The sequence below is a fragment of the Salvia hispanica genome, chromosome 3 (genome assembly GCF_029641045.1).
Source record: "Salvia hispanica isolate PSC_SH4W2 chromosome 3, Shi_PSC_v1, whole genome shotgun sequence".
Classification (NCBI taxonomy): Eukaryota; Viridiplantae; Streptophyta; class Magnoliopsida; order Lamiales; family Lamiaceae; genus Salvia; species Salvia hispanica.
In genome coordinates, this window is record NC_142694.1 from 31,762,468 (window position 1) to 31,780,570 (window position 18,103).

Sequence of the window (18,103 nt, forward strand, 5' to 3'; positions counted from 1 at the left end):
CATAATGATAAATATCAGTCATGACGATTAATTTTAAAACAAAGATCTAGTATTAGTTTGCTCAAATTATATACACAAATTTATGATTGAAAATTAAAATAAGATTAGGCTAGTCGACAAATTATTTTTAAGATAAATTGGACTTCACTCTGAACTCGGCCCATTTTCATGACCTATATGTACAAATAGTGCTGTCGATGGGCCTAAATTGGGCCCGGTATTTGTTTGACATATAAGTAGACCCAAATGTATAAGAAGTGCAATAAAGAAATATTTATTGGCTCAAATGAATTAAATACATGATAACTAAAAATATCAAAAAGAAGATTAAACAAAATACTAACCAACTATCATTGACTCGTAGCGCAGTTGGTAGCGCGGAGTTGTAGTGATGTTGAGGTCATAGGTTTAAACTACGTCACCCGTTAGGAAACTTTCGGCCTTAATCCGCAAACCGGGTCGAGCAAAATTAATTGGATTCCGACAAATGCGTATTGAGGTCACGGGTTCAAACTCCGCCACCAGGTGGAAAACTTTCAGCCTTAATCCAAACCCAGTGAACAAGATTAGTTGGATTTCACCAAATGCGAATCAGGTACACATGTGGTCCAAACCAAAAAATATATCCACCTACTAAAAGCTAAAATTCATTAATTTTTACCACATAACATCATTTAAATCATACTACACTAATAGTAACTCGTATAAAAGTTAAGTTTAATCAAAATTATGGTCGATCCCAAAAAGTAGAAAACATAATATACTTAAATCATGAAGTTTTAATAGTAGTATATTTTCCTTCCGTTTATAAATCTACCATTATTTTATTCAAATAATAACATAAAAAAGAAAAATAATGAGAAGCATGAAAAACTATGTACTTACTTTACTGAAAAACTTAAATTGAGTGTCATCATCACATTATGTTATTTTAAGATAAGACAGTTCACAAAATGATTTTCTATTTTCAAATGTTATATCAACAAAATTGGACAATTCATGATTTAAATAACTGTTATCTCACATTTTAAAATAAGTACTTAATTTGTCTTTTTACTACAATTAAAGCAATGCACCACAACTCTATAATGCAATGAAAATTTAATTTTATGTTTTCTTTAAGAAAAAAGATAAAGTGTGAAAAGTCATAGTATCATTATCATCGAGTAGCGTCGAATTAACGCAGGAATGTAGAGAGAGAATATGCGGTGGGCCCCACTCCTAGGCTTGCATCATTATAATATTCTTATCCATATTTTTTACACATTTATATGTTTGGAAATCACATTTGATTTCTTTTATTTGGTTTCTGTTTTCCAAAAAATGATACTTACCAAAAAATTAATAGTCCATTTGTTATTAAAATATACGTATAATATTTATTATTTTAATTTATCCTTTAAAATTATTTTATTTTAATTGTAAACTTTTTTTTTTTACTAATATTATTAATGATCTGAGTTTTACTATATGCTCTAATATTATTTGAAGTCTTACTTATTTTAGCTTCCTCCTATATTTATATCACAGTTTACAAAAAAATTCTCCGGTGGAGACCCTATTCTATCACGCTTCTAAAGTTTTTATAGAAAAAAAAATCAAAAAATATAATTTATGATATATTTAGAGTTTGTTCATACGTTGTGATAATACATTAAAATTTAATCAATACTTTGATTTAATGCTATTTACTTGATGCAACACACTATTTGCTCCATTCATTCGAGTCAATTAAATATTACTAACATATTTGTATAATAATTTGTGCAATATTCTTCATATCATTTATGAATGATTGATGCGCTTTGATAAAAATTTATAATGTAGCAAAAATAATAAACTAAATATTAGTAATATGCAGTAATTACATATACGCTACGAATCTAATTCTCTAGTTACATTAACACAATATAAATCCTGATAAATCTCAACTAGAATATTTTGTATAATATTTATACTCCGAATTCACCTTTCATCATTCCTAAATGTGCAATGTTATCATGATTCATGAGATGATTGTTCAATTAGAGCAATGTAATGTTTTTAAAATCAGAGCGGATCTACCGATTCGACCACTTCAGCCACAAATCGACCTACCATTCGGTTCAATTTGGATAAAGAAACTGCTCACAGTCAAGACCGCTAAGAACTCCAACAACAGTCTAGTTCGATAGTGAATCAACAGACATTAAATTGTCATTTATATATTTTTTTTTCAAAAAAATTTAACGAATGATACAAAACGAGAGCGAAGGAGAATAATGTTGAACACCATGCTTTAAGTTTATAATTAAGGTTTTAGTATTTTGATTAAAAAAAGGTTTATTTAATATCGTAGTATTTGAATTCAACACTAAACGTTTAAAACGGAACTCAATTGCTAAGACGTTTTATCATTTTTCAGTAGGTGTATTAGAAAGATCATCTTAGGGATAAATGAAAACTATTATTGATTCAATTTATATATATTTTTCATAATATATTTTGTTATATATGCATAACCTATTAAATTATGAGCCGTTTTCACTGTATAATTTATAAAATTTATTTAGGAGTATATAATATTCCCTTTTGTATCTCTGTTTTTTCATTTTAATCTGGTTTCACTTTCACACGCAGTAAAAAATCGAAGTAAAAAAACCCTACCATATCCTTTAAATAAAGAGACCTCCACGTTATCTCTCTCTCTCTATAAAATTTCTTTCATTTTCTTTTCCCCTCAGTCCAGCGCTGGTCCTCGCATTCTCTGCTTCAAACTCAAGCACGATCGAAAATGGTGAGTCTCCGCCCTCTGTTTCTCCAGATTTTCCGTCGCATTGCTATCGCGTCTCCTGATTATTTTATTGATCTGATTTTCGTTCCTCGTCTAGTTCGAATAAGTTATCGATTTTTGTTTTGGCGAGCTATCTGTGTTAGTCGGCTAATAATCTAGAGCGGTGATCTGGTTTCTGCTGGATGCTTCTCTTTTGAGTTGTTTTTTCCGGTGCTGAGATTCGGAACTCGTGTTTAATTCATTTAACTAGTGAGATAAGTTTGGAATTCGCGTGGAAGGATTGCAGCTTAATTGTGCTTGAGGCGTGGATGCGCGGTGCCTGATGTGTGATTGATCTGACATTTGTTGCTATTCGTTTCTGTGATTTTGCTCGATTGACCAATTTTTGAAGTTTTTGCAAATCATCCTAACGTGTAATTGTTTTAGCAGATAAATCGTATGTGATTCGAGTTTTTAAACTGATTTTTTTTGTTGATGGTGATTCCTCTTTATCTGTTTTATAACAATGCAATGGCATAATTGTTGTGGTGTTATAGTTTGATCTATTTGTATTCATCATCATGTAGGCTAAAGCGTATGTATGTGGCAAAATTGATAACTATCTTTAGATGTATCGAGTTGTGATTTTGGTAAAATGTCTGTTGTGATGATGATGATATGTGATTGTGTCTGTGTTGGGGGTATACCTTGCACATTTTTTTGAGGTTCAGATTGTTAAATGGAGTATATCATGTTTCTGCTGTTTGTTTACGAATTTAGTTTACTGATTTTCGCGCAAGCGCCATGTTCTCCTGATTTACTGCCGCCTAGTAAGATGTTTATGTTATCTAAACGACTTTCTTGTGATCAGGCAAACGCAGCATCTGGGATGGCTGTTCACGACGATTGCAAGTTGAGATTCTTGGAACTGAAGGCGAAGAGGACTTACCGCTACATCATCTTCAAGATAGAGGAGAAACAGAAGCAGGTTGTTGTTGAAAAAGTAGGTGAGCCAACTGAAACCTACGAGGACTTCGCTGCTAGTGTCCCTGCTGAAGAATGTCGCTACTGCATCTACGATTTCGACTTTGTGACTGCAGAGAATTGCCAGAAAAGCAAGATTTTCTTCATTGCTTGGTAATCTCACCATCTCATTGCTTATCCCTATAGTTTACGCACTCAATTCAACACTCGCTGAATACAAACCATACGCTCAATTGCTTTTTTGCTATGCAAGGTCTCCTGACTCCTCAAGGATCAGAAGCAAGATGATCTACGCCAGTTCAAAGGACAGGTTCAAGAGGGAGCTAGACGGGATTCAAGTCGAACTGCAAGCAACCGATCCAACTGAAATGGGCCTTGATGTCATCAAGAGCCGTGCCATCTGAGTGAACAAGCATAGGCAGGTGTCTCGTGCAATGCCTGCCTACTGTTTGTTCAAAGGTAAACTTGGGTATAACCGTATAAGTAGTCGCCAAGTACTCGGTATACTGTTTCTTATAACTTGGATGCAATTTATGTTTGTTTTGGTATATGATGTTTTCAAGTGTTGCAGCTGTAGTTTTAATCTACAGGCTGATATTGTAACAATCTGGGAGGTGTAAGACTAGCATGTTTTGGTATGATATATTTGACCACTGGCTTTATTTCTGATTTAAATCAACAATTCATTTTAGTTAGCAAAAAAAATGATTTCTTGTTTGCTTTGATGACTGTCTACAGAAGATTTTACTTTGTTTGGTGTTCTGCATTTGCAACTGTTGAGTTTGAAATGATTTTTCTTTCTTTGTTGAGTCCATTCTTGATTTACATCATTCACTACAACTTTTGTTTTTCTTTTTCTTTTGCCCATTGTAAGTGGCCTTTTTTCACTTATGTTGACATGATTGCAATTACATTTTTTGTTCAATTTTTATATGCAATTAGATTAGGGGTAAAATAGTAGTACCACTTTTCTGGTCGAGACATTTTGATCACTATCTCATAGTATTTTGAAATCCATCTATATCATAAACTTTTCAACTTACCAATTTTATCAGTCTTTCGAAAATTTTATTTTAGGAGAACAGTCATGTCACAACTCCGCCACCTCATGATTCATGCCACAGTTACGCTGTTGGAGTGAAATTTTGTTAATAGAAATTGATACTGGTTTGAAAGATTTAGTTTAGACAATTACTTCTAAAAACGTACTCCATCCATCTCTTAAAAATATAAATAGAAAGTTGACATAAAATTGACTGTTTCTGACATAGTATATACCGATGATTGAATCTCTAAGAGAAAGGGTATATGGAGAAGTAAAAAAAAATAATTACCATATTTATCTCTTCTTAATAAATTTCATGCTCCAACGGAAAAAGTTATTTGGGGAGGTATTAGACCATCTTTCATTTTGAGAATGTATCTTTACCTTTTCGTGGAAGAAAAGGTAAAAAAATTAGTTATGCTTTGTTAATTTACCTTCTTCTATTAGAGTCCATTACATTATGAGAAGATATAATTACATTTTTGAGAAGGTAAATGAGAAATATAACTTTTCAACTTACCTTTTCCCCCGTTCTTCTATTAGAGTCCATTACTTTATGAGAAGATATAATTACATTTTTGAGAAGGTAAATGAGAAATATAACTTCTCAACTTACCTTTTCCCCGTTGAAATTCTAAATGCATAAAAAGAAGAGTGTTAGAGAGATGAGATAGAAATTATAATTTTAAAACATTAAAATATGGGGTAATTAAAAAGGAATTGAAAGAAATAGTATACTATACTACAGTACATATCACCATTTCCCCGTTTGTAAACGAACAAACAAAATTGCATGAATAATTTCCCTATTCATAAGGAAATAGTGATCCATCTTCACTTCCTCTCTCTCTCTCTCTAGAAATGATCTTCCGAATCCTCAATTCCCTCCCCAATTCCCTCGCCTCCCCGACCTACCTCCTCATGCTCTACGCCGTCGCTTGGACGGCCGTCCTCACGGCCGCCGTCGCCCTGGCCTCCTTCACGCCGGAGTGGGCCTTCGTCTCCGCCATCAGCCCGCTCTCCCCGCCCTGCCGCGGCGAGGGCCTCGTCAGGCTGCCGCTCGACATCCCGCCGGAGGACTTCTGCCTCGCCTCGCGCCTCTTCCGTCGCTCCGAGATCGACATGCTCGTGCCGCCGCTCTTCGCCGCCGTCATCGTCGCCGGATCCGCCTTCGCCGTCAGAGCACTCGGATTGTGGGAGGCCGACGACGAACAGGCGCCGCCGATTTGATTTTCCCCCTAATTTGGAAATAAAATTCGGTTTTCGAATCCGTTGCGCCAAACGACGTCTCGTGATGGTATTTTGATTTGTGATTTTTTTTTTTTTAGTGTTTGCTGATTTATTACTACTGTTTATTTAGAAATTATAGTTCATCTCCAGCTTGAGTTAGAAATTGATTATTGTTGTTGTTTAAAATTGTTTGATCCCGGTTTAATTAGCTAACTAATTAAATTGAATTTAGTCACTAAATTGGCTCGAATTTAGTTTAATTACAGTTATAGATTTTTGCAGCTTTCCTAAATCCTCAATATATTTAGTGTTGACAGGAAAAAAATGCAATGATCTAAAGTTATCTGTGAAAAATGTCATAATGTACCGCTCCTACATATAGAAAACATATCATTATTGAGTTATATTTAATGCACATTTTTAACATATTTGTATTTTTTTATAAGAAATGGGTAAGAAATACTACCAATAATTGCATGAAATATAGGAGTACTATATTATCCATGATAAGAGTGATTACATTTAAAAAGAAAAAATACTAGAAAATAGCTAAGAATTGTGTAAGATAGTAGTAGTAATAGTGATATATATAGAGAAATTAATACATCAATTACAATGCATGCAGAAGCACATAACACTCAAAATATTTGTTATATGTAAATAAACACATCTTTTTTAGACAAGAAAAACTAGGCCATCTTCTATGATTTGAGCAATATTCTTGTCCAAATTTACAAAACATTAAAAACCACAAGATCTTAATTTGAAACAGAGTTCAACTCATTGATGTGCATTCAGGCTTTTTCAGCTGTCTTAAGTAAGTTGCAGCTGAAATCCCAGAGTCTCTTTGCCAAAGCCTCGTCTCTGGCCAGGCTGCTTGTCTTGAACTCGTTGCAGTCGACATAGTAGTTCCCCGACACTCCCTTAAGGCCGGGGTGGAGCGCAACATAGCACGTTGTAGCTGCACCCTGAAAATCGAGAGCAAAGTTAACATACTACTACATTTTAACTTTTTTTAGATCATTATGTTCTGTTTGAGGGACTGTTACCTGAGGAACATTTTTCCAGAGAATGTGAGTTGCCAGCTTCAACATTTCTGCACAAAAATGTTGATTTAGTGCGAGAAAACTAGCACATAAATGTGTGTGTCAGTGTGTTGTAAATTCGATATTTCTGCAGAAAAAAATCTTGATTTAATGCAGCAAAAATCTTGATTTAGTGCAAGAAAACTTCAAGATTTCTGCAGCAAAATCTTGTTTTAGTGTAACACACATGTTAGATTGTAGGACTTCTTACTCATCAAAATCCCGGAATATCTGAACAGATTCGTCATGATCAGCCCCGGATGCACTGAATTCACTGTAATGTTCACTCCTTCACTCTGCAGAAACACACTAGTTTAAACAACTGCTTTTTCCTCCTAGAGAGCTCTAGTGTGTTTTTGAGGTTGCGATACGTTACCTCCAGACGCCTAGAGAGCTCGTTCGCGTGCAATATATTGGCTAGTTTGGACTGTCCATATGCTTTCTTGTCATCATATCTGTCACCAAACAAAAATGCATCGCTTTATACACTAGGCCTTCCATATTATGATTTAAATTTGATGAACTCACTTACTTCTTTTGATCACTGATCTGTTCGAAAGCAATCCCTTCTGGGTAAGTGAGTAGATGTGCTACCGATGATAGATTCACAATCCTCCCCTCGATCCCCGTAGATTTTGCAGTTTCTTTCATCTTGTCCAGGAGTAGGTTAGTCAAGTAGAAGTGGCCTGACCAATGAGACATGAACTCTTACAACCTAAGATGAGAATATTTCAAGAAATTATAAATGTGTTATACTATACCAAGATGATTTGTAGCAAACTGCATCTCAATCCCATCTTGAGACAGCTGAAAAGGGCAGAACATGATACCAGCATTGTTTCTGAAAAAAAAAACAAAGTCGGATTGTGAACACTAACCAAAAAATGTCTAAATTGTTGTTAAAATGAGTTTTTTTTTTTTAAGTTACATTAAGATGTTGAGGGGAAGATTGAGAGTGGCGAACTCATGACTGAAAGCCTTGACTGAGTCGAGAGAAGCGAGGTCGAGTTTAAGGGTGGTGACTTTAGCTTTGGTGTAATCTTTGAGAATGGACTGCTTTGCTGCATTAGCTGCTTCCATGTTTCTTGCTGCTATAATAACATGTGCATTTCTCTTAGCTAGAACTCTTGCAGTTTCCAAACCAATCCCACTTGCTCCACCTGCAGTTTGAGAATTTTCTGTTAACTTTTTTTTAACAAAATATTTAAAAATAATCTTCGATTTATGATTGGAGGGTCGTTGCTCTATTATTATTATTGTTGTCGTTATTAATTTTAACTAATTGGTGTGTGTACTGAAAATTTGTCTAGCCTGGTCTATCACTATCAGGGTGTGATGGATCAATTTAATTTTCTATATTTGTTATCCTGTGAATTTATTTTTTCCATTATTGAACCCAACTAGAAAATTGGGAATTAAATTCGTGGTATGAATGTCGTTGTAGCAACCCACTATGCTAGATTTTGTCATGGCATCAACTAATCAGCAGAGGGGATGTACAGAGATCTAAATCTGCAAATTATGATTGGTCTTGCACAACATATATCTCATAAATTCAATATTTAAATTCCTGCATAGTTGGATCTAAGTATAAAAACAAAAGTTACTGCATAACTTATGTGAGCAGCATTTGTGAGAAAAGCTATTGGTTAGTTCACCATTTTTATAAATAGGAGTACATGGAAAACAAAGTTCATTTTGTTACTTTAATCTATTATATGAAGTTATAGATAAAATGATCAGATCGACTTTTGATTTTTAAATAATTTATAGAATTAATTATGTAAATACAATTCTTGAGGTATTTATATCATAGTAAATAAACAACATAACAAATAATGCTAGCTTGAAACTGTGAATTAAACAAAAAGTACCATGACTGCATGACTCATATAATTTTAGGTCTAGTTTTAATGGTGCATTCATTATCTACTTCATAAACAGCCTTTAATTGGTTGATTGCTTCTAGTTGAAATATAACTAAATTAATAAATGTACAAAATGGTGCAAGGCTGCAAGCACTACTTATGTTTTGCTATTTGAACACAACTGATTTGGTGATTAAACCCAAAATAAAACTAATTTGTGTCTATAATGATCATTTTGAACCAAATTAATTGCAATTATAAGCCCACCAAACATTGTCATCTATTTCATGAACACTGTCTTACTTAAAATAAACTACAAAGTATCAATTAAGGCTAATTTAGATTAATCCACTTCATGAATCGACAAATAAGATCCTATTTTGACGATAAACATGACCAAGAAAAACACACAAACACACCAAATTATATATTATGCATGCATGCATGATTCTAATTAATTAAAATAATCACCAAACCACGAAGTTTGGTTAAAACTCTGATTTATCTCGCAAATATAATAAATTTGTCAATTATCCGAACCTGTGATTATGGCTGTCAAGTTTGTGGCGTCAATCCCCTCAGTCACATTCTCAGCCGTTGATGCAGATCCGAACCCACTAGGCCCCGGTATACCTGTGATCAACCTAAACATCTTCCTTCTTGTGTGTGGGTGTGTGTGTTTGAGAGAGAGATAAGAGAAGAAAAAGAGAAATAAAGTGTATGAGAGGTGATGGCTTATACACCATATATATATATATATATGAATGGGTTTTGCCTCTTTGGGAGATTATAGGTATGAATTGGGTGTGTGCGCATTTATTGATATACTATAAGTGAGTCACAAATTATTTCTAACTACTACTCACCATATTTACTCACTCTACATATGTATCTACATTTAAATCTGGGATATATACACTCTTTAAATCTGTGATATCAAATGATTCATATGAATTATGTATTTGGAAAACTTTATTTAATTTTTTCACATGAACATATATATGTAGTCGGCGTTGACATTATTGAATTAATTATTTTCTTACAATTAATTAGAAGATGGTATGCCATAACAAAAGGTATGGACAATTGAACTTTTGAACGTGTTCATGTGGATTGCATTGATGAGGTCTCTGCCATCATTCCATCCAATTGGTGCTATATTTTAGTAGTGAAAATTGTAGGAATTACTATAAATTAATTTTGATTTGTATAATTTTCTTTTGTAGGAAATATAAAAGGTAGGAAATTCATAGTAACTTTAAATATCAACAATTAAAAAGCATGAATTTGTATAATTTTTTTCCCAATTTTCTAATGTAAATTTAAAAAAAATAAAATTATTTGTAATTGTTTGTTGATTTGGTGCATACGTATTTCAAATTTACAACTTGTTGAAATATGTCACCCATCTCGTCAAAAACATCACAATTTAGAGGATTATCTAATAATATATGGACGAGACATGATCAACCACTACAAAAAAAAGGCTATTTCCCGAGCACCAAAGTGCTCGGTAATAAAGGGTGAAAGTGCTCGGTGAAGGGAAAATACCGAGCACATTCCGAGCATTTTAGGTGGTCGGTAAACGCTTCGTCGGCATTTTTCTCCGAGCGATTATAGGTGCTCGCCGAATTGGTCAACCATACCGTAGGATGCGCGAGTACCTCCATGTGCTCGGCAATTTGCTAGCACCTCCATGTGCTCGGAATTTCTGAAAGGTTTTAGAAAATATGGCGAGCACCTTCATGTCTTTGGATGTAGCGAGCACCTCTATTCGAGCACACTCATGTGCTCGGTATTTTCAAGAGGTTTAGGATAGGTGCTCGGCAGACATGTTATTTTGCAATCCTAGATTTTTTTAATATATAAATTCTCTATTTTTAATTATTAAAAATAAATAAAAATTATTAAATTAAATTCAAAAGTAAGCAAAATTCAAATAACATTAAATAAGTAAGATTGTTTTACAAAATATAAAATTATCTAACAAAATCAAACTAAACTACACATTTTTCATTTGTCCGAGTTTTTCATCAAAAAGCCGCATCATTCGCTCTTCCATTTGTTGCTCCCTCTTAGCCGCTTCCTTCCGCACCATTGCAACTTTCCTCCCGCTTCACTGCAGTTCCAATCTTGCATTCAAAATTTACAGTTCCAAACAGAATTTGTATTCTAATCTTGCACTCATGGCACTGCATTCAATGTGCCATCCTGGTCTTCCAGGACCCCAGGGGCTGTCCCATTGTGGCTCCCCAGGCTTTGCAGCCTACAATGAGAATACATTGATAGATTCACGAGGCAAGTAATTAATCAGAAACAATTTTCTGAAAAGAAATATAAGTTCTCACCTTCCACATAGCAAAGTCAGCAGGATTTTTCTTCCTCGTATCTACAGCAACCCGTTCTCCAGCTCTATTATCTTCTAGCTTCCGCCCCGATAAACAACCATAATTTGGGAAGACACAAGAAATGTTAGTAACAAAAGAAATGTTAATGATGAACTAAAGAAGGATAAATATAGAAAATAAGAAACTCCAGAACAAGACATCAATGCAAAGATATATGGAGTACATCATATAGTTTGCATCAACTTATGAAGACACATGCATCCCAGAGAGAAATATAAAGTAGCATTATACTAAATGAATAAAAATACAAGGAATCCAAAGGACCTTAGCTATCATATCCTTGATTTGCTCCATATGATCAAGTAACTCCCTCACACACCACCAATGCATCATTGCTCAAGTAGTTTCATGTACTATAGCTCTCTTTGCTTAATTAAATCATCTCCTTGTACCTTATAACAGAAACTCATTACATTCAATAAAACTCATCTCGTTTCATGAACAAAAGGAATTGAGTAAGAAAGAAATTGTGTCTCAGCAAGCAAGAAACATGCATTCAATTTACCATAAGAATATGAGTATATGAATATATGAGTTAAAATACAGAGAATATACAGACAATATATAATACACTGAAATGAGGATGAAATATATATACAAAATGAAGAGCGGAGCTTACCTGAACCAGCCACAATTGGGACAAGTCCTGCAGATCATATACATACAAGCAAGAGTAGTAGTATTAGTAATGATTAAGAAAGAAATTGTGTCACAATAAGCTAATTCAGATTGTTTCCAAAAACAATGCTAATCAAATCAATTTACACATGATCCTTAAAGCTATTTACACAACAATCAGAAAATACAAGATTTCTCCATCTCCCTATTTCTCCACAATCAGAAAGTGAGTATTCAATTCAAATGAAAGCCATTTTCAGTCAAATATGCTAGATGGAGAATTTGAGATACAGAAAAATACCTTTGAACTGAAATTGTGAGCTGAAGATTAGATGGAGAGGGTTTCAGAATGGGGTTATGCCTTTACTCAGTGGTATACAATCTTCTAGCAAAATAATAAGAACTGAAATCAGATAAATCCGAACATCCTCATAGCTGCTTAAGCCAACAGAGTAAGAAATCTCACAGCATTGCTAAACTATTACTACTAATAATGTAAGAACTTAACACATTTTGAACTTCCATTTATTAGTATGTTAGAGTAAGCAATACTAAAGACTCAACAATCTTTGCTAATGCCATAGAACTGGTTTCACATTTCCATAAAAGAGTATCTATAATTACAAAACAAGTTCAAATTCATGCATCAGATAACAAGGCACATTTCACTTACATATGCAGTGAAAATTTTGGGTGATGCTCACTTCAAATGTTGCTAAAGAGACATAAAAACCCTTACTCTGGCCCCTGGTCACAATAAAACAATTCAGAGAAAATAACAAATGAGTTGTTGCATATATATTGAGAATGCAATATTCCTTGTATCCAGTTGAGTTGAGAGTGAGTTTCTATACAGACAGATTCAAGAAGATTAACCTGTATCACCTTGATGTACAACTACAAGTTTTTACCTTCGTCTGAGTTCATCAAATTGATACTATAACATTTCCATAACAGAGACACAACATTGAGATTTATTCTTTTTATAACACTAACATTGAGAGCAACTGTTATTCTTTCCAAATGTGCAATATTTAACCTAAGGTTTATACAGAATAAAGAAAAGGTAGAAAAATCAATTTTGACCTAGAATTTCTGTCAAATCCAATCTCGTGACCTCCAAAACATAGAAACAAACATATTTTTCATGTTATTGAATTGGCAAGATCATTCCACACAGCCACAGCCGACATGATAGCTATTGGTATATCACAACACGTACAATATATAGGAAATTTGGAAACGGAAGGTTAAGAGTGATATTAAACACACAATAAATCGAACACACAGGAGAGTTTAGCCGATGGAAAAGAACAACGATCGCAAATGAACCTCACCGATCTCGGCTCGAGGATCTTCTCCAACAAATGAAATGCTTAAACGCCACCCGACCGGTCGAATCTCGCCGCCGAGAACTGTTTACCAGAGTGAGAATTTTGAGAAGTGATTATGTTTCGAAAAAGAGGGCGGTGAGGTTTTGAGAACTCGCGGTTTTCTTTTGAGAAGTAATTTCAGAAATCCTACTTAATCACACGAAATTTGGAGGAGAAGCGGTAAAAATGTGAAGAAGAAAGGAAAGCCTGTGGTATAAAAGATCTGAAGAAGAGCAAGCACCTGTAAGAATGCTCGCAATTTTCTGAGCACCATTTGATGTGCTCGCTTAAATCGATAAAACTAAAATAAATTTTGTTGCAAATATTTTATTTTGCCGAGCCAAAATGGATTTGCTCGCAATTTGCCAAGCACAACATAATCTGCTCGCTTATATTGATAAAAATAAAATATTTCGCGGTACAAAATTATTTTGCCGAGCACAAATAGATTCGCTCGCAATTAGCCGAGCACAAAAGAATGTGCTCGCTGAAATCGAAAAAAATAAAATGAATTGTTTTTCAAATATTTTTCGAATTTAATATTTTTATCCCGAACACATATAATGGACCACAAAATAGAAATAAATTACTATTCTTGTTAAATAATTAATTATATTTTTTAATTGATAGAAATTTGCAAGCACATATATGGTGCTCGGAATTATTGCTTTAAAATGTTAGTATTTTATGTTCAAAATAAATTTTAATATTTATTGTGAATGATCCGTAAATTTGTTAAGATATTTCTATGCACTAATAAAAAATATTGATATGTTTTAAATAATTATTGTTGTTGTTGAATAATTTTAATTATTTTTTTATATGTGCCGAGCACATATATGGTGCTCGGCATTTCTTAAAAATATTGATATTATATGTTTAAAATAAATTTTAATATTTTCATACACAGTGAAGGATCCTTATGCATATTTTCAGAGATATTATATTACTTCAAAATATTGATAGGTAACATTTATAATGTTTTAAATCCTTCTTGTTGTTGAATAATTATTAAAAAAAATTGTATATTTTCCGAGCACGTATATAATACTCGGCATTTGCCGAGCCCGGATTTGGTGCTCGGCACTTCTTAAAAATATATGTTTAAAATAAATTTTAATATTTTCATACATATAAACGGTGAAGGATCCACGCGCATATTTTCAGAGATATTATATTACTTCAAAATATGGATAGGTAATATTTATAATGTTTTAAATTCTTGTTGTTGAATACTAATTATTTAAAAAAAATTGTATATTTTCCGAGCACGTACATAGTACTCGGCATTTTCCGAGCACGGATGTGGTGCTCGGCACTTCTTAAAAATATAATACTACCATATTATATGTTTAAAATAAATTTCAATATTTTCATACACATTTATGGTGAAGGATCCACATGCAAATTTCTAGAGATATTGTATTACTTCAAAATATTGATAGGTAATATTTATAATGTTTTAAATTCTTCTTGTTGATGAATAATTATTAAAAAAAAATTGTATAATTTCCGAGCACGAGTACGGTGCTCGGTAATTTACGAGCACAAGTACGGTGCTCGGCATTTTCCGAGGATATAAGCGGTGCTCGGTTAAATTTCAATATTTTAAACACACATCTATAATTAATAATTATCAACAATAATAACTTAAAACATGTCAATATTTTTTATTAGTACATAGAAATATCTTGAAAATTTTGCATATATAAAAATTTGCGGATCATTTACCATAAATATTAAAAATTATTTTGAACATAAAATATAAATATTTTTAAGCAATAATGCCGAGAACTATATTTGTGCTTTGAAAAATATTATCAACAATTCGAATAGCATATATTGAAAAATTAAAAAGTATTTTTAATTATCAATAATTCGAATAGCATATATTGAAAAATTAAACAAGTGTTTAAAAAATAAGATTTCTATTAATTGTCAATTATAATAGTATTTTTATCAATTTTCCGAGCACGGTATATGTGCTCGGTAAGTCTCGACCACCACGAATGTGCTCGCCTAATAAAATAGTGTTTGTAATTGACTAATGTATTGCCAATTATAATTTTATTTTTATCAAATTTCCGAGTACATATATTGTGCTCGCCATATTCCGAGCACTGGTATGGTGCTCGCCTATATTGGTGAAAAATATTCACAAGGCCGAGCACTTCTGTTGCACCATAGGTCCCCAAGTTAATTTCCAAGCCGAGCACGTTGACCGTGCTCGTAATTGCTCGCAGCTAAGCCACCAGTTTTTGCCATTGGCGAGCACCATTTGAAATGCTCGGTAGTTTGGCGAGCACAAGTGAAGGTGCTCGGTATTTCCCGAGCACAATTTTCTGTGCTCGGTATTTCCCTAGCACAATTTTCTGTGCTCGGTCTTTTTGGTCGGGAAACAGTGATTTTTTTGTAGTGAACTCCAAGTCGATGGGGCACAACAATGGAGAGTTTAATATAATGTGGTTGAATTATTTGCTAAGTGAATTGAAAAAATTGATAAAATTCATGAACAGTCTCATCTTCATATAATTTTTCGGATGTCACGTTAGGTCATCCACAACCCTATCTCTTGTACATCTCTTAACTTCACTATTCATCGAGCTCTGGGGAATTCTAATTGGGCTTAGAGTCGCCTGGGGAGAGAATTATCGCCAATGGAACTTGAGTCTGACTCATGTCTTTAGTTGATATGATTAGAAAGGGACTTAATGCGCAACATCCTTTGAGAGATTTAATTCATGCAATACATCGGATGATGCAATTAGACTGGGAGTGCAATATCAAACATACCAAGGGAAAAGAATTAGGTAGATGACTGGTTTGCTAAACATAGTCTTAGTTTACATACATATTTTCTTTTATTTCAATTTCCACCTAGAGAGGTAGTTAAACTGCTTTTAGCAGATGTTATTGGTTTTTCTTTTTCAAGATTTGTTATACATTCGTAATTTAATTTAAAGGGCTAAAAAATAAATAAATAAGGGATAACACCTCCAACACTCCATATCTTATCCATCTTTTCCCTTCACTATTCCTGAACCCTTATACACAATTTTGTTTCATTAAACTCTATGAGAAAATTGAGAAAATATTTAAATTAATAATTATTCTGGTAATTTGTCCTTTTTAATAAACTTGTATTAAAGAAATAGGTTCTACTAAAAACGGACTTAATTGACCGAAGTATTGATGGATTATGCTTTCTTATTATTTACTGTTGGAATTTTCCGTTGGCAATAAACTAATGCTGATTTCAATAAAGGAAATAATGTTATAGACTGAATATACTAACCATGAACATTTTATACACTTGTAATGAACATTGTATGACTATCCCTTCTGACAAACATTATATGCATACACCACAACAACAAAACCGTTGTGGACATTTTTTAATACAATTAAAGACATTAATTTGTATTTCTAAATATATCACCAACGCTTCGAAAAGCGTCCATATTGTTAATGCCTCAACTAAAATTAAATGACACAAATGGAAGCGTCCTAAAAAACAACAGATTAAGTTAATTTGTCCAACATTTAGGGACGCTTTCTTTTGCATCCTTAATATTTTTTAAAAACCTTCTAACGCAAGTAATTGTGTCCCAATTTTTGTGTCCATATGTAGTGATAATGTGTATTATAAGAGGGCACTTCATTACAAGTTATATAAAAATTCATTGTTTGTAATTCTGCAATAAGAATTGTTTTTCTATTTAATACACTCCATCTTCGTTCCGTATAATTTTCTTCATAATGTTCCGTATATCATTGTCGGCTTCCTAGTTGTGAAAATTATTTTTTTTTCCAATTAACATATATTTAAAAATATTTAAAATATCCCAAATCAATGATCAGCCATAGAACATGGAGTAACATGCAACCTAGCAAAAGGGTTGTTCGAAGCGAATAAAACCATCATCACAAAAATTAATTTTATGATGTTAACCTCATAATGCTAATTCATTTTTAACATATAGTAGTATGTCTCACATTTCTGTTTTTTTTTTTAATTGGTGAAACCGAAATAACAGTGTATTAGAATACATAACTTCTGTAGAGAAAAAGGTATATCGCCTTGTCAGAAGACATCAAGTCATCAACGATGCGGCAACCATTTCGGAGGTTTGGTGCAAAGCTACCAAAGCCCGAATTCGATGGAGTTTCCAGCCTTAATTGGCCAACGGTAGTCAGCTTATTTGAAGACTCACTGCTAATTTGCTACTACTAGATACGATAAGAGTCCATAACTCAATTCATAAGATATTTTCTTGCTACCACCATATTTAGAGGTGTATTTATTATACTTCATGACTAATTCAGTGTATATGAGTTGTAACTTTAATAAAAGAAAAAGGTTGATATTACATAAATGTGAGAGGGTGAGGGGGCCATAAATAATCCAATACATAAACAACACAATTAACACATGCATATGAATTTAACAATGTATTTATTGATGTAGCTATTATTATACATAATCAAATAGTAAAATAAAAAAATATTCCGAAAAATGGAATGTTAATCATGATTTAAGATTTATGTCGTTGTACAGTAGTAATGTACCGTACGTCGTCGGTAGCGCCCAATATTTTACTAAAATGTGATTAATTCCAAAATAAATAATGAAAATAAAATGCACCATAATGAATGGAAATTTTTTAAAAAGATTAGTTATGATGATTGATTTTTTAAGATTTCGACATTTTATTTTGAATTTACTCCTGTGCTTTAAAA

At 33.0% G+C, this 18,103-nt stretch overlaps 3 protein-coding genes and 1 long non-coding RNA gene across 9 annotated transcripts; 2 read left to right on the forward strand and 2 right to left on the reverse strand.

Moving 5' to 3' along the window:
* The first annotated feature begins 2,641 nt into the window (after positions 1-2,641).
* On the forward strand, positions 2,642-4,398 carry LOC125214662 (actin-depolymerizing factor 1-like). Its single transcript, XM_048115778.2, has 3 exons — positions 2,642-2,776; positions 3,624-3,889; positions 3,990-4,398. The coding sequence occupies exons 1-3, from the start codon at positions 2,774-2,776 to the stop codon at positions 4,138-4,140; spliced, it is 420 nt and encodes a 139-aa protein (XP_047971735.1). The 5' UTR covers positions 2,642-2,773; the 3' UTR covers positions 4,141-4,398.
* A 144-nt stretch (positions 4,399-4,542) lies between these two features.
* Positions 4,543-6,174, forward strand: LOC125214663 (uncharacterized). Its single transcript, XM_048115779.2, has one exon. The coding sequence runs from the start codon at positions 5,643-5,645 to the stop codon at positions 6,009-6,011; it is 369 nt and encodes a 122-aa protein (XP_047971736.1). The 5' UTR covers positions 4,543-5,642; the 3' UTR covers positions 6,012-6,174.
* A 406-nt stretch (positions 6,175-6,580) lies between these two features.
* On the reverse strand, positions 6,581-9,748 carry LOC125212518 (NAD(P)-binding Rossmann-fold superfamily protein). The gene is made up of 8 exons (XM_048112716.2): positions 9,505-9,748; positions 8,025-8,256; positions 7,858-7,937; positions 7,629-7,782; positions 7,473-7,551; positions 7,308-7,392; positions 7,061-7,107; positions 6,581-6,979 (listed from the first exon to the last, which is right to left on the reverse strand). The coding sequence occupies exons 1-8, from the start codon at positions 9,614-9,616 to the stop codon at positions 6,806-6,808; spliced, it is 963 nt and encodes a 320-aa protein (XP_047968673.1). The 5' UTR covers positions 9,617-9,748; the 3' UTR covers positions 6,581-6,805.
* A 1,141-nt stretch (positions 9,749-10,889) lies between these two features.
* On the reverse strand, positions 10,890-13,647 carry LOC148930577 (uncharacterized). 6 transcript variants are annotated; one of them, XR_016136198.1, is made up of 8 exons: positions 13,605-13,647; positions 13,328-13,405; positions 12,664-12,737; positions 12,292-12,375; positions 11,992-12,018; positions 11,637-11,764; positions 11,313-11,390; positions 10,890-11,230 (listed from the first exon to the last, which is right to left on the reverse strand). It is a non-coding gene; the product is annotated as an uncharacterized LOC148930577 (long non-coding RNA). The 6 variants fall into 6 exon arrangements; XR_016136201.1 differs by having other exon boundaries at positions 13,323-13,405; positions 13,605-13,619; XR_016136199.1 differs by lacking the exon at positions 13,605-13,647 and having other exon boundaries at positions 12,292-12,372; positions 13,328-13,598.
* Between the last annotated feature and the right edge of the window lie 4,456 nt (positions 13,648-18,103).

Excerpts from the sequence above, each read along its gene's own strand:
- LOC125214662 (XM_048115778.2), top strand. Across the intron at positions 3,890-3,989 it reads AAGATTTTCTTCATTGCTTG|GTCTCCTGACTCCTCAAGGA; the intron begins GTAATCTCACCA and ends TTGCTATGCAAG.
- LOC125214663 (XM_048115779.2), top strand. The coding sequence starts at position 5,643 with ATGATCTTCCGAATCCTCAATTCCCTCCCCAATTCCCTCGCCTCCCCG.
- LOC125212518 (XM_048112716.2), bottom strand. The coding sequence starts at position 9,616 with ATGTTTAGGTTGATCACAGGTATACCGGGGCCTAGTGGGTTCGGATCT. Across the intron at positions 8,257-9,504 it reads CTTGACAGCCATAATCACAG|GTGGAGCAAGTGGGATTGGT; the intron begins GTTCGGATAATT and ends CTCAAACTGCAG. Across the intron at positions 7,938-8,024 it reads CTTCCCCTCAACATCTTAAT|AAACAATGCTGGTATCATGT; the intron begins GTAACTTAAAAA and ends TTTTTTTTTCAG.